The sequence below is a fragment of the Miniopterus schreibersii genome (assembly GCF_964146895.1).
Source record: "Miniopterus schreibersii genome assembly, chromosome: 8".
Classification (NCBI taxonomy): domain Eukaryota; kingdom Metazoa; phylum Chordata; class Mammalia; order Chiroptera; family Miniopteridae; genus Miniopterus; species Miniopterus schreibersii.
Window position 1 is genome coordinate 38,527,262 of NC_138109.1, and position 14,871 is coordinate 38,542,132.

Below are 14,871 nucleotides of genomic sequence, written 5' to 3' on the forward strand. Positions count from 1 at the left end.
CATTCCCTTGAGTAGTCTTTACTCCCTTCTCAGTTAAATAATACTCATGATTCCTTTAAAAGGTAAAAATTATCCTTCGTCCTTTGTGTGATGTCACCTGGGCCTTATAGAAAAAGACAGACCCATTTCTAAATGGGTTCATCAAGGATTCTGTTCCTTGTATCCCCCTCATTATCTTGATGGTTTAAGAATGTATGATTGGCCCTGGCTGGTGTGGCTCAATTTGGTTGGGCATCCTCTGTGCACTGAAAGGTTGCTGGTTCAATTCCCAGTCAGGGCACATGCCCAGGTTGCAGGCTTGATCCCCAGTAGGGGGTGTGCAGGAGGCAGCGATCGATGTTTCACTCTCACATCGATCTTTCTCTCTCTCCATTCTTCTCTCTCTAAAAATCAATTTTTAAAAATCTTTAAAAAAAAAAAAAAAAAAGAATGTAAGATTGTAAGCACCACACTAAACTGTATGCTTTTGGAGGGTTAAGCTTATTGTCTTCTTGATCATTCAGTCCTTAGTGCCTATAAATATTGTGGGATAGTTGAATGGCAGGAGCCATATTTTGGCTTTTCTGCTGTAACCTTGATGCTTTATTTCAGTGTTCAATACTTCTTATTGATTCAGTTCATTCTGCTGCTCTTTACCAAGTGTCTGCTTTGTAGAGCATACAAAGACTAATTGCAGATAGTCTGTATTCTCAAAGAACTTAGAGTCTTATAGGGAAAGCATGACATATGTATTACTGAGACAGTGTGCCCTAAGAGATAAAGCTTTAGGAGGAGTTCACAGAAGGTGAATGGTATTTCCTGGTAGGAGAAGAGCTATTTCTGATCGATAGATTGGATTTTAAAATATGAATGTGGTTGGATAAAAATGTGGGAAAAGCACAAATAAAAGCACAGAACTAAGAAAAATCAGGGTGTAGAATGGGAGAAGAGTATAAGGGTATGTGAAAGGGAGTAATAGAAGTTGGGGTTGGAAAAATAAATTGAGGTCAAATGAAAGAGGCTTGAATTTAAATCTCAGAAGATTTGAATTTTATGCGTTAGGTACTTGGAACTGTTGAAGGCATGTTGAACAATGAAATAGTCTGATCAGATTTCTACTTAAGGTAAATTAGTCTAATAGCAACGTCAAAGACGTCTTGAAAAGGGAAACCCAATTAGGAAGCCACTGCTGTAATGTCTTATAAGAGGTACTGAGGACTCAAGTATACTTGGGTTGCACGATATTTATTCCATTCTTTGACAAGGCAGGCCGGCTCTTTTAGAATAACTTTATAGAAGCAAACACTTTCACTTTTCCTTTTTCTCAGAAGTTGTGCTTTTTTGAATACTAAGTGAGATGGAGCAGACTAATAAAAAATGGAGAGGTTCATTACCTAGCAAGTGTCATTAGCATAATTTCCATTTTATCTTAATTGTACACTGCCTCTCTGGAATTCTGAGTAACCTAGAAAGTATGCTCCTCATTGGGGGTAGAAGAAAGAAATTCAATTTGTCGCATCTAGTAAACATGACTTTGCAGGAAGAAATATTTGTGAATTTAGGATGGCAGTGAGATTAATAAATCCTTTTGTGGTCTTTTGAAGAGAGCATTGGATTTAGGAAACATAGGCATGACAAAATTTAAGTCAACATTTGTTTTATTTTTTTAAAGAACTTTCAATTATATCAGTGATGTACAGTTACTTGGGTTTTTGTGTGTGTGTATGTGTGGGTTTTTTCAAATTTATTTTGCTTAGTAAAATCTTAAATCAAATTAACAGGAAAACAGTTGTATATACTAATATACTCTTTTGTCATGTTAAATGAGGGAGAAGGTAGAGAACACTGGAACATTTATCTAATCAGAAGTGTTTTCCCAGTCCATGGTAACATCCTTATTTAATTTAAATTTTATCGATAACCTACTCTCAAATTAAACATAAATTCCTCTTGTCAAGGTTCTCACTGTATAGTTGGAGAAAACAATAGACAAGTAATGGGTATGAAAAAATAAAGTAATATTAAAAATAAAAATGTATCATTGCTCAATGTAGAAGATTTTGGAGGAGCCCAAGGGAGAGAGTTTAGAACTCCCCTGAATATTTGCAAGAGACTTCTCAGTGGGGACTGAATCGCATTTCTCATCAGTCTTTCTATTTTATTTATTTATTGGGGGTGGGGGTAAAGGCTATACTAAGTGTATAATCATGAGCCTTGCCTTTTCTTTTCATTCATCTATAAAGTATAATTCACTATGGATCTAGTGGCCGTGGTCTTCATGGGAAAGGTCATTCTCCTTGAGCGGCTTAGGCTGAACAGGCGGCTTTGGACAGGTGGTTGGAAGATTAGCAAGAGGAAAGGAATACACAGCCGTGAAGATTAGCGGGATCGTCTTAGGTGTCAGTGGGCCACCGTCCATCAGCCAGATGGTCATCACAGCACCGCGATACATTGTGCTCTGGAAATCCTGCTAGCTGACCTATTTTCCCCTTCCCAGCTCTGACTGATTCCTGTTTTCTAAGCTCTTGGTCAGCGGGGTGTTTTGAAGGCTCCTTAACACATATGAGCCATTCTGTTCTCAGAACAGAACCACATTGTTTTGTTCTGTGCCTCATTAAAGCATAAAAACTCTTTTATAAACTTTAGCTCTCCTAGGAAACTAAACGCTTTATTGCTGACTTTTCTCAATTTCAGCTTCTTTTTTACCTGACTCTCCTTTCCATCTATATTTTGACTTTAAACCCCTCTACAGAGCCATCTCAAACTAACCTGGTAACTGAAAACAAGAAAAGCTTTAGAAGGGGCTCATGATACAGTTAAAAAGAACATTGACTTTGACTCAAGATAGACCTGAAGTGAACTTAAAAATGAATCAGACAAAGGAAATGAATGAGGCACAGGCTTTGGATTCAGGATTTTTCAGTCTCATCAGGGAGTTCAATTCTTTACACACATAATTAAGATACAAATGAGACCACTACATGTGATATAAGTAGTTCAGATAAAATACTAGGTGAGTTAGAGAAGGAAGATGGGTTTTCAGTTAAGAAGGAAAGGATTTATCGAGTAAGTAGCGTTTAAGACATAGCTTTGTAGAGGTAAAGGCTATTCTCTTTTGTTTTTATGCAAATTGTAAAGGATATATTTGCAACCTAGACTGCTTTGCCCATGTTTTCTTAAATTTTCTAAGTTGAAGCACCAAACAGCTGTTTTCTCCCCCACTATAGTATTCATTTTCTAAAATCAAAAAAATATATTACCAAGAAATATAAAATTTAAAATCCTCTCATTTATTTAAACACTTCCTTTTCCATACTCATATAAGGTTGTTATGAGTCTGAAACATGAAACAAGGTGTGGATTAAGAACTTGTCTCAACAAAAGCTAGAAAAAAGATCAACTGTGCCCAGTGTTGTGTCAATAGAACTTTTACATGTTTATCTGTTAATCTTCGAGGCAATCTAAAAGGACAGTATTTTTAATTTGGTATTTTTATATGTACCTTAAAAACAAGTACTCATATTTGAAAGTAACTTGCAGAAAATCATATAATTCTAAGTATAAAGTTAAGATTTGAATCCAGATCTGACCAATTCTAATGTCCATGCTACTTTCTTTTTTTTTTTTCTTCTTTTTTAGGTATTTCTCATAGCTCTCCTTTATTTTTTAAACATGCAGTAATGTGCACTAATTCTTTTATAATCAAACAGTATAGAAATAACTAATGCAAAATTCCCCAATCCCTAATCCTACTCCTGAGAAGTAAACATTTTTTTAAAATTTGTTCTTTATGCTTACAGATATTTTCCCTGCTTCTATAGCTGTTAAATATTAAAAGATTGCCCTAATTTACAGGCTTTCAGTGGTGTGTAAAAATTTCTGTTTTTCTACGTTATCAGTGCTGAATGTTCTCTTTCTATTCTTTTGTCCATTTGATAGATGAAAGAATTCTCTATCTACTTTAATTTGCATTTCTTAAATTATAAGTGAGGTAGAATGTCCCGAAATCAAGACTATTTTCTCTACAAACAATCCCATTCGCATTTGTAGTAATCCCAGGGTGGTGATGTTTTAAAATAAACATCTAGATAAACACAAATAGATACTCCATTTATTATCCTGTTCTCCCTTATGTGCCCTTAGAAAGTAACTTGTAGTTAGTTAACTATAACATTTAATGTCATAATTCAATTGAGGAGATGCCTAATGTGTTTTGGAATTTTAGTGGGTGTTGTTACTACCAGATGTCTCATTTATATTAAATAAATATTTTAGGATGCTGCAGACCAAATCATCAAGAAAACAAGTACTCCATTCATGGTTTCAATCAGTATTTGTCAAGTGTTTCCATGTGCCAAGCAGGGTGCTTAGGTACTTGAGTTGCAGAAATAAACAAGATAAATACAGTCTCTTATCTCAAACAGTTTAGTCTTGTGCAGAAAATAAATATTTCAGAAAGTTTTGGCTGGAGGGAACAAATAGCTAACTCGAAGTGGGTAAAACAGTAAGTAAATTTATTAGCTCTTGTTAGAAGACTGGTAAGGAGAAGGCTGGGCTGCAGGTTTGCTTGATCCAGTGGCCCAGTTCTTTCCATCAGAAAACCAGTTCTTTGCATCTTTATCTTTGTTGTCATTCACAGTATCAGCCTCATCCCAAGCCTGGTTTCCTCTTGGTTGTGGGATGGCTGACATTTTGAGCTTCATGCTTTCTTGTTTATTTGGGAACGTATGGGGACTTCTTATGGTTCTTTTGAGATCAAGGAAGGACTTCAACAAACCTCTCTTCGTGTCTTACTGACTAGAACTGGATCATGCCTATTCCTGACAAAACCATCAGCAAAAAGAATAGGATTAACCTTAAGGCCATCAGCCCTCTTGGGACAGAAAGTGGGGATCCACTTTTTCTAAGGCGTATCTGTGAGCAATAGAGATAGATACGTACCTTGGGGGGGGGGGGCTTCTGCTGAAAAGAAAGAAAATAGGAATGGCTTCTGGAGAAGAAGCAATGTCCAAACAGAAATAAGACGAGCAACTGTGATTGAGCACCTGCACAGTTCAAGTCACTGAGTGGAGAGTGACATCTGTGCCATTTTGTTTTTGATGTCTTCTAGGATCAGAGCAGCACCGAGCCTGTTAGCAGTGAGGAAGACGGCGGTCTCAAAGTTGGTACTAAACAATCACCGGAAAGTGAAAGCTCCAAATTGGTGAGAATCCTGGGTGGTTTTGCTCGTGTTCTTTTTAGGGATGTATTATTTACGTTTGTGCCACTTTGGAAAGGATCAGCTGTTGTGTTTGCTTCTCTAGGAATCTTAATCCCTGAGCTGTTCTGTATAGCGAGTGACTTACTCCGAAGAGCAGCGTGTCCTCCCACTTTCTTCACATTTGAATTGTGCTGTCTGGGACTAAAGAAGCAGCCTCTCTTACAGATCTTTTTAATATTGGTGCCCTTAAGCCTAGGACTATGCTGAGTTAGTCCTAGAAGCATAGAAAGAGATGTGAAATTTATTCCATTGATTCATAGGAAACTATACTTAAACTCACCCAAGGGCTAGAATAGTAGGAGAGAGGCAGTTTTAAGAGAACTCCTCCTCCATATGTATCCTAATGTTTGATTGATTGATGTATTTATTTTTTAGTGTTTATTGAACTTCTGTGTACCAGGCATTTTCTGACCCTTGTAATGTAGGTGAAGACAACTTTCTTTTACACATGAGGAAACTGAGGGTCAGAGATGTTAACTAGCTTGCCGGAGGCCACTTGCTGGGCCGTTGTAGACCTGGAGATGGGTCCCATTTGCTCTGACTCCCGTGCCTTTGCTCATAACCTACCTGTGTGTTTGGCAGCCTAGTATTTCCAGGATTACACTTCAAGTTCTAGAAAGAAATAAGGACTTTTTTTTCTCTGTGTGTTTCAAAATGTTAAATAAATTGCCTAAATAATCACCCAGTGAATCTTGCGTCTGGGTTCCATGCACTTTGAGGCTGGAGGCTGCACTTTAAACCACTATGCGCTACTGCCTCTCAGAGAGGTACAGACATAGAACAAATCCGAAGGCAAAGGACAAGCAAATTACACTGGGAATTGAACTTTGTGACTTCCATTCCCTTCTGTCTAAAACTTGAATTCCAACATAGAAAACTGTGGCATAAATACAGAGTTAAAGATACTAAAACTTACCTTTTACATTGCTGAGTAAAGTGATGCAGACCTCTAAAAATATGTTTTATAAAATGCAGGAAACTAAACTGTGCCAGGCACTCTCATACTGGTTATCTTGTTGAACCCAGTGATGCACATATTATTAGCCTACTTTACTGATAAGGCACTGAGGCTAAGAGATGGCAAGTCTGTTCCTAAGGTCCCACAGGTGGGAGGACCTCAATCCCAATTCTCTGCCTCTGAAGCCCATCTTGTCTTCACTATATAGTTCACATGGGCAGCTTTTCTTGAAATATCACTGTGATCTATTTGTTCAAACAGCAAATATTAATTGACCATCTCTTGTATGGCAGACAGTGCTGTGAGCAGGGGATTCAATGATGAGCAGAACTGTCAGAGCTTCTTAAAGGGCTTGGGATGTTCCAGGACAAGTGTTCACATCTGCTTGCTGTCTTTAGAAGCTCAGTAGTTAGGTTGGAAGAAGGAGTGAGAGAAAAGAGAAAGAAAGGAAGATAGAGTGCTGGTTTTTTCTTATAAGTAGTCGGCCTCTATTCTTGCTACCACCTGGATCTCTAACCCTGCCTGGTTCCATAATTTTCTGCTTTGATGTAAAGCCAGTTTATGTTTCTTTTATTCTTATTCATTTATTTCTCTATGCTCGTATAGATACTAATAGTCAGTAAGGACAACTCAACTGAAAACTGGGTAAAGATCTCAGTAGGCATTCTCCAAAGATATATAAATGGCCAAGAGACACATGAAAAGATACTTGACCTCATTAACCATTAGAGAAATGCACATCCTAATGAGATACTACTTCACACCTACTAGGACGGCTTTAATAAAAAAGACAGATAGTAGCAAGTGCTGTCAAGGATGTGGAGAAATCAGAGCTCTCGTATCTTGCGGGGAGGAATGTGAAGTGGTATGGCCAGTTTGCAAAACAGTTTGCAGTATTATTTAATGGCTAATCATTATGTACCTATCACTGCAGTAGGTGCTTTAACATATTATCTCACGTATCCTGACAAAAAGCAGCGGTAGCGATGGCGGTAGTAGTCTCGTCCATCACTTGTTAGTGAGGAACTGGACGGTGTGTTATCTCTGTCGTCCTCGTAATAAAGCATTATTATTATCTCCCATTTGCAGGTAAGCGACCTGGGTATTCCAAAAGTTAGCTCACTTGCCCAAAGGCATAGAAGCAGCAAGTGCCACAGTAAGGATCTGAAGCCTTATATGTTTGACTCAGAGGCCTGGTCATATATATTGCCTCTCCTAGAGATAGCTGGTGTCAGCCCATAGAGAAGCTGGGTTTTAGAGAAGTCTGATTTGTCATAGAGCACATGACCTATAAGTAAAATAAAAGAACCAAGATACGAACCACTGTCAGACTCCAAATTCCAAGCTTTCTCCTCTATTCAGATAACATTGACCCATGTGCATCCATAACAGTTTTCATTGACCTGTGGGAAATGTGAAAAATCATAACCACATAGAGAATTCAGTTTAAAGGACTGCTCTTTAAGACTGTGCCCTACCTGAATTTTTAGTGTTGAAATGGCTCTTCCCAGATGGCAGGATGGTAATAATATATGATTGTAGTTGGGAGGAGAGGACTTTAATAGGTTGGGCCCTCTGAAATCACTGATATTTGATCATTTCTTTGACTTACAAAAGGGCAAATTCATATGTTCCAACCCAATATTTCTTTTGTCACAATTATATGGCAAATAAAAGGGTAACTCTAATGTCCCCAAAGTTACTTTGAAATTTTTCTGGTCTGTGAAACTCCACAGTCTGAGAAAAATCTATTTTTCTTCATATGGTGTCCCTAGACTCAAAAAGTACTAATGGTACCATTTGAGTGCAAATGGTAGGATGAAAGCAGGCAAGAAGAGAGATTAGTGGAAGCCATTATTTTAAACCTGGATAAGTGGGAGCTTGATATGGTCACTAATTAAAGAAAGAAGAACATGAGATAAAGAACAGGTTTGTGGGAGAAGATAATGAGCTCAGTGTAGAATTTTAACTTTTAAAGGAATAATAAGCCATGTGATTTCTGATACAGGTTCAGCTTAAAAAATTATTTCTAAATGTTTCTAGAATGCTGGCATCTAGGTTTGGAAAAATAGTTTAAAATGTGTTTCTAATGATGATAAGCTTCTTGTTAGGCCTTCCAGGCTGGAATTCTCAGGTGTGTATGTATCCTGCTTATTTTTAAAACAATGTTCCAAACTGCGTGCTCACAATCCATTATTACCTCCCATTGGTACTCCATCAAGAGCTGCAGGATTCCTGAGAGCAGATGTCACTGTGTGAATCTTATTTTCTGTTTTAGATCCAGTATGACAACTGCATTTATAGCAAGAGTCTAGGAAGTTCCCGTAAAGAGCAGGAGAGAATGTGTCTGAGTCAGCACTGGCCTCTCATTTGCAGCAGTATGCAAGCTGCAGAGTTCAAGTGCATTCAGATATGCGGCATTTTTCACAGTTCATTGTACTTTATATCTTGTATTTCTGACAATCACTTGAGATTTGCCTACATGATCAATTTCCCTTTCCTGGCCCTAAAAAAGACAGTAGATTTACAGTCAAGTCTGCTTCCTTCACCAAGTCACAAGAGAAAAGCTTGTGGCTTTTTCTTCCCTTCCCTTCCCCTCTGCATTGTAAGTAGAGATAACATAGCGAGCAAGCAGAGCAGGTAAAGTAACCTCATGAGCTGAAACACAGCAGAAATATAGGTGCATGTTTTTAACACAGATTTACAGTCACTCCCAGCTACTTGAACCGGTCCACTCTGGAGACTTGTTATTCAACTTGAAATTCAACTTGCCAAGAAGGAAGCTATTGCTTATCAGATTTTTCTAAATTAAGAAAGTAACCTTACCATCATAATTAATTAGCACTCAGGGCCCAGAGAAGGAAACTAACATCCCATCTCAGAACCCAGAACTCAGACTTTCTTACCTGTTTCCAGTGTCCTATCCCCTGAATCCCAGAGCTTCTTGGAAACTCAGTGCTACCCAGGCCCTCTTCTTTGTGTCCATAAAGGTTTCACTTCCCTAGGGAAGCCTTATTTGTTGACATAATTTTGAGATCCTAACATCTAAAACCTATGCTGATTATCTTACCTTTCAAAGGGAGCAGAAATGAAGCAAATTTATATTGAAGGCCTGTTATGTCCTAGGCATTGTGCCAGCCACAGGTCAAATCTCAGCGAACAGGACACACAGGTCTCACCTTCACAGAGCTTTCAGAACTGCTGAGAATCATGGCAGCTAACACTTTCACAGCATTTACTCCAAATAATACATTCTAAATGTGTTAATTCATATTTTAGATGACTGTTATTACCCCTACTTTATAGGTAAGGAAACTGAGGCACAGAGACACTCAAGTAATAAGTGTCACTGTAGGATTTGAATCCAACTTTAGATAAGTCATTCTTAGTGTTACTGACTGCTGTTGAAGGGGAACTTTAGGTGCTGTGGTAGGTTCTGCTAATGTGCTTTCACCTAATCCAAGGGGTTAGATGAATGCTTAGAAATTAAGCTGGGACTGACCCAGGCAAAGGTGTCTTTTTGTAGTGTATTCAGAGGCTACAAAGTAGAAGTCCAAGGACCAAAATCAACAGTAAACCATTTGTGTTTGTTGTTGGTCTGATAGGCATGTTTTTAAAATTGTTGAATTGGAATACTTTTAGGCTGAGCACTCGCTCTAGTTTGCCCTGTTATACTCAGTGCACTTCGTTCATCTACGTTTAGCTACCTTAGGCCTGACTCCTGTAGTTTGTTTCCTGATAGATCTTTTCTGGGATCCACTTCCTTTTAATCAGGAGCCTCTTGGTTGCAAGTAATAAGGTCACAACTTGACCTTATAGACAGAAGAGGAAATTTACTGATAGGCTCAGGTTCTTTTTACATAACTGCAGCAAGGGCAGGGTTGACAGCCGCCGGGGCAAGTAGGACCAAAGGCCAGGTGCTGCCAGAGAAGTCTCTGCAAGTTTGACTCTCTTCTTCTGCAGACTTACATCCTCAGCATGCTGGGAGCATGGCTGCCAGCAGCTCCTCTGCCTGTCTGCCAGAAAGGGGGTGAGAATTAAAAAAAAAAATCTCATGGGAACCTATTGAAGAAAGGGTATGTCTGTGTCCCCCGAAAGGAAACCAGCATGAGGGTGAGGGTGGTGGAAGTGTCAGAATGCCAGCATTCCCCAAAAGAGAAAGTGTCCTATCCCGGTGATTGTTTTCAGCGACCCTATAGTAAAGTTAGGAACATGGGTTTATCATTAGTTGATTCCATTTATTATCATCATTAGTGTCTTTATTAAATATTTATTATTTGCCAGGTACAAGGCTAAGTGTTTTTCATGTGTTGCTCCATTTAATCTTTTCAGGATCCCAGTTTTTCCCCATTTTATAGATGAGGAAACTGAGGCTCTGAGAGGTCAGATGTAACCTGCTCAGGGCCGCAGAACTCTTCAGTCGAGAAGCGAGGGTCACAGACCCCTATCACTCCACTATAGAAGTGATGCTTCTCATCTTCAGATAGCTTACCTGCCTGCCATCTGTGTGTAGACGTGTCACCTGGCTGTCTCTTAGATATTTACCAAGGGCCAGAATAAACCCATCCCCTGTCCTATCCAAATCAGTCTCTGTCCATGTTCCCTGCAAGTGCAGGACTTCATGCCTTAGAGTAAACTATCAGATGATAATTTCCCCTTAAATTTGCCTGTAAAAAAGGATAAGATATGGTGGGAGGCAGACATATGCAGTGTGCTCAATTTTTCATTGTCGTCATTTATTTATCATTGTCATCAGTTATTTCAATTAATTTCCCTTTAGCTATACATCAGTTTCTCATGTTTTGATGGTTTGCTTCTCTCCTAAGTCTGGACTCTGCACTTCTCCATGGGGTTCAGGACTAACTTATCTTAGTATCTCCCAGTGTCTTTAATGAATGTATTTTTGTCTCTAATCGAATATCTTAATGGGTGTTCTAATATCAAGATTTGAACCCTGAAAGGATTTAATATGGAATATAAATACAAATGTAGAGATTACTGGTGTGACAGAAGAAAAAAAACCTGGTCAAAATAACCACCAAGGATATCTGATAGGCTTAATGCCTAGCAGATCTGAAAGGGTTAAAAAAAACATTTGGAAATGACAGGCTTGCATTCATTTCTGCGACTTAGTCCAGATGGATGAATAGAACTTTTATGCCCGGCATGTTGTGTTGGTCATTTTTGTAGGAGACAGAAGCTCTGTTAAATTGTGCTTGACACCTGACGTTAGAACGTGCCCTTGAGCCCTACAGGGTGCTAACTGGTTGTATCTTCTCACTGCAGGAAGACATCTCCCAGGCGGTTAGTCCGGGTGTGGTGGCAGAGCCGCAGAAGGCAATGGAGTGCTCCGCTGACAGCGTACGTACCTTACACTTTAGGGTTTGCTCCACGGGGATGGTGTGCATTATAAGCAGGTTCCAGAAGAAAAGGAGGTGATTGCAATGAAATCAGACCCTTTCTTACTCGGCAGGAGGTTATAGTATGTCTTACACCCTGAAGTCAACTCACAACCATGTCACCGATTCTGTACAAGGTGTGTGGAAATATCCTCTATACATCTCCTGGTAGTAACACCCCAAGCAGGTGTTTAAAAGCAGGGCATGCCTGAAAACACACGTGCACTGGGTTTTACATAATGTCGTAAATAAAAATGTGAAATGGGAAAACTCATTGTTTAATAAACTTTAGTGTTCCTTGTATTTTGAGTGTTACTTCTCTTAAAAACTATAAACTTCTCTCTGTCAAATTTTTGTACTTTTGTTGCTGCTATTTTCTTGTTTAAGCCCCAATTCTCATTTCTGTGTGCTAGTTTTTACTTTTGTGCTCCTAAAATTTATATTATTATTATTATATTAATCATTTCTATGTTTAAGAATCTTTGGATTACTAGAGCTTACAGAAAATATGCAATATTTCAAACCTTGCCAAAGAAAATGCCTTTAAAAAGTCTTCCAAAATCCTATACTAAAAACCTCAATAAAAACAAATAGGTATAGAAAGAAGCTTAAAAATAACCCAATTCAGTTCAACTGAAACCTGTTAGCAATTATTTTTTAAAGTCTAAAATCACATTTTTTACTTTATATATTTGCAAATACTATTTATGTGTTAAGACTTTATTTACTGCCATCTATCTCAAGGCACAGATCAAACATCTTCAAACATCTCTAAAATTTTACAACCAGTCTTTCTTTTTCCTGCTGCAAAGAAATGAGTACTTTTAAAACATTGTCCTTTGGGGAAGTGATTATAAGCCTTTTCTGTGGCTGCAGAAGAGAACCGGCCCAGAGATCAGTGGGCAACATCTGCAGGGAGTCTGTGTGAGCTCATTACAGAGAACTCCCCAAACATTCGAGCTGCGCCAAGCTGGAATGAGCTTCCTTATGGAAGTGGAATTTTCCATCCCTGAAGGTTTTCAATCAGAAGCTGGCTGATTGTTTATTAATATATTATCAAAGGACATAAAGACATTCATAGCCATTATTAACTGAATTCCTGAGTTGTTCCTGGCACAGTGCTCGATTTATTTATGTAGTTTTCTCTTTAATCTTCATAACAACCATGCAAAGTATAGAGGTGTCGCCACCTACTTTGAATCAGATGAGGAAGTTTAGGGTAAGGAGATTAAGTGACTTGCCTGTGGCCACCAACAAACTTAGCAATTCGTATATTCTTTTGAGTAGTAATTTTTTTCACCAATTATGAAGACCTGATGAAGTCTAGGCCCTTTCCCCAGAAAAACACCAATAAGTATAATTTTGTTACAATCACAGAGGTTTTATCATTTCCAGAATTCCCTCTGTGTATGTCTTAGAGACCCATTTATTCTGTGTTAAGAATCCATGATTTAACATTAAGAAATAATTCACCCCTCGGTGCCAAATTATTTGGTCTAGGTTGGGGTTCCAGTATCCATAAATTTTAAAAGCTCCTTAGCAGTTCCTATTATGCAGCCAGGGTTGAGAACCACTGGTTAGTTAGCTTGGATGACTTTTTAGTCCATTCCAGCTCTCATATTTGAATATAGTAACATTCAATAGCAAATCCAGTCTTTCTTACCTTTCATCGTTTTGTGTCAGCGAGTGAGTCACGGGAACATATGGTTCCTCTATTACCACACCTACCAACAAAAGGTCTACCTCTAAATAGACTTATTTGGATGTTTTCCTTGGTTTCTATGGACTGTTTCCTATTTTTTTTAATTGAGTTCAGTTCTACCAATATGTATTGGAAGCCTATTATTCATAATGAAAGGGGATGATATGTGGAACTGGGATAGAAAGGTGAGGAACAGACATTCCCTGCTCTTTATAAAAGTCATGCTGTGGTGCTTGCTGTCTCTTGTGCTTTCCCGTTTTAAAATTCACACGACTTTTTTCATAAAAAAACTCTGTAGCATGCATTCACCTTTGTTATAGATGTTCTTTTGTGAGATGACACAAAACGGAAGTTGGACATTAGTACAGTATGAATTGAGATTAGGCTCATTCGCAACAAGAAGTTCCTCTTTTACATAACAGTCAGGATGTGATCAGATTGAGGGTGATATGTTGTCTCCATGGTGTCACGGACCCAAGCACCCCTTATATCATTACTATACCATTCTTTTTTTTAAAAAAGTATTTTTTTAATTGATTTTTAGAGAGAGAGGAAAGGAGAGGGAGAGAGAGAGAAACATTGATGTGAGAGAGAAACATCGATTGGCTGCCTCCTGCACATCCCCTATTGGGGATCAAGACCGCAGCCTGGGCATGTGCTCTGACCGGGAATCAAAGAGGCAACCTTTTGGTGCACAGGACAACGCCCGACCAACTGAGCCACACTGGCCAGGGCTGGTTACTATACCATTCTTATTTGATTACTCTGTCGCCCTCAGAACATGGTATCCAATTTTAAGATGGCCAGTCCAGGTAGTACCATTCCATCCACTTTCAGCTAGGGAGAAGGGGAAGGTATGAGCCTTCTCCTTAAGAGAATGATCTGAAAATTATGTAGTTCATGTCTGTTTACATCCCATTGACCAGAACTTTCTCTGTGGACACCTCTAGCATCATGGAACCTAGGGAAGGTGGTTTTTAGAGTAATCAGACGTCTATTTGGTCCTGTTGTTTAGGTTCTGGTAGTAACCCCTTATTTGTCATTCTTTCACTTCCCTCTTTTTAAAAGTACTGAAAATATGTATTTGAATAAGTCTTTTTATAAGTATATGGTCATTATTAAATGATGGTGGTAGGAAAACTACAGGAGAAAAGTAAACATCTGTTCAGTTATTGCCTAGTAGCTATTTGATAAACTTGTAGCATTCTTCAACTACCGACTGTTAGTCCTCTTCCTCTAATTAGCTGTGTGATTTCAATATGCCACTTGATATTTTTGCCTTGGTTTCTTTATCTAGAAAAGATAGTAATATCATCTAACTCTCCAAGTTGTTCTCATGATTAAATTCATGGATGTAGAAGTGTTTTTGAAAACTGGAAAGCACAATGCAGGCACACAGTGGGTGGTATTGTTTTAATTGATAAGTACTGCACAATGCCTTGTACTGAGGCACTGCCTTCCACTGACAGAATTGAGGTGTTATTGTTCTGGAGCAGTTACCTTGATCCTATTTCTAGACTCCAGGGACAGCCTGGTGCTTCACTGCCTCCACCAGAATCTTCCAGCTGGGGAT

General features: G+C 38.6%; 1 protein-coding gene across 4 annotated transcripts in view; it reads left to right on the plus strand.

The window, feature by feature from the left end:
* The window catches only part of PATJ (PATJ crumbs cell polarity complex component), a 246,892-nt gene that overhangs the window by 169,972 nt on the left and 62,049 nt on the right, over positions 1 to 14,871 (plus strand). For all 4 annotated transcript variants that reach the window (XM_081145252.1, XM_081145254.1, XM_081145253.1 and 1 more), the window contains exons 31-32: positions 5,090 to 5,182; positions 11,484 to 11,558. In XM_081145252.1, the coding sequence (XP_081001378.1) occupies positions 5,090 to 5,182; positions 11,484 to 11,558 (168 nt within the window). The remainder of the gene's footprint in view (positions 1 to 5,089; positions 5,183 to 11,483; positions 11,559 to 14,871) is intronic.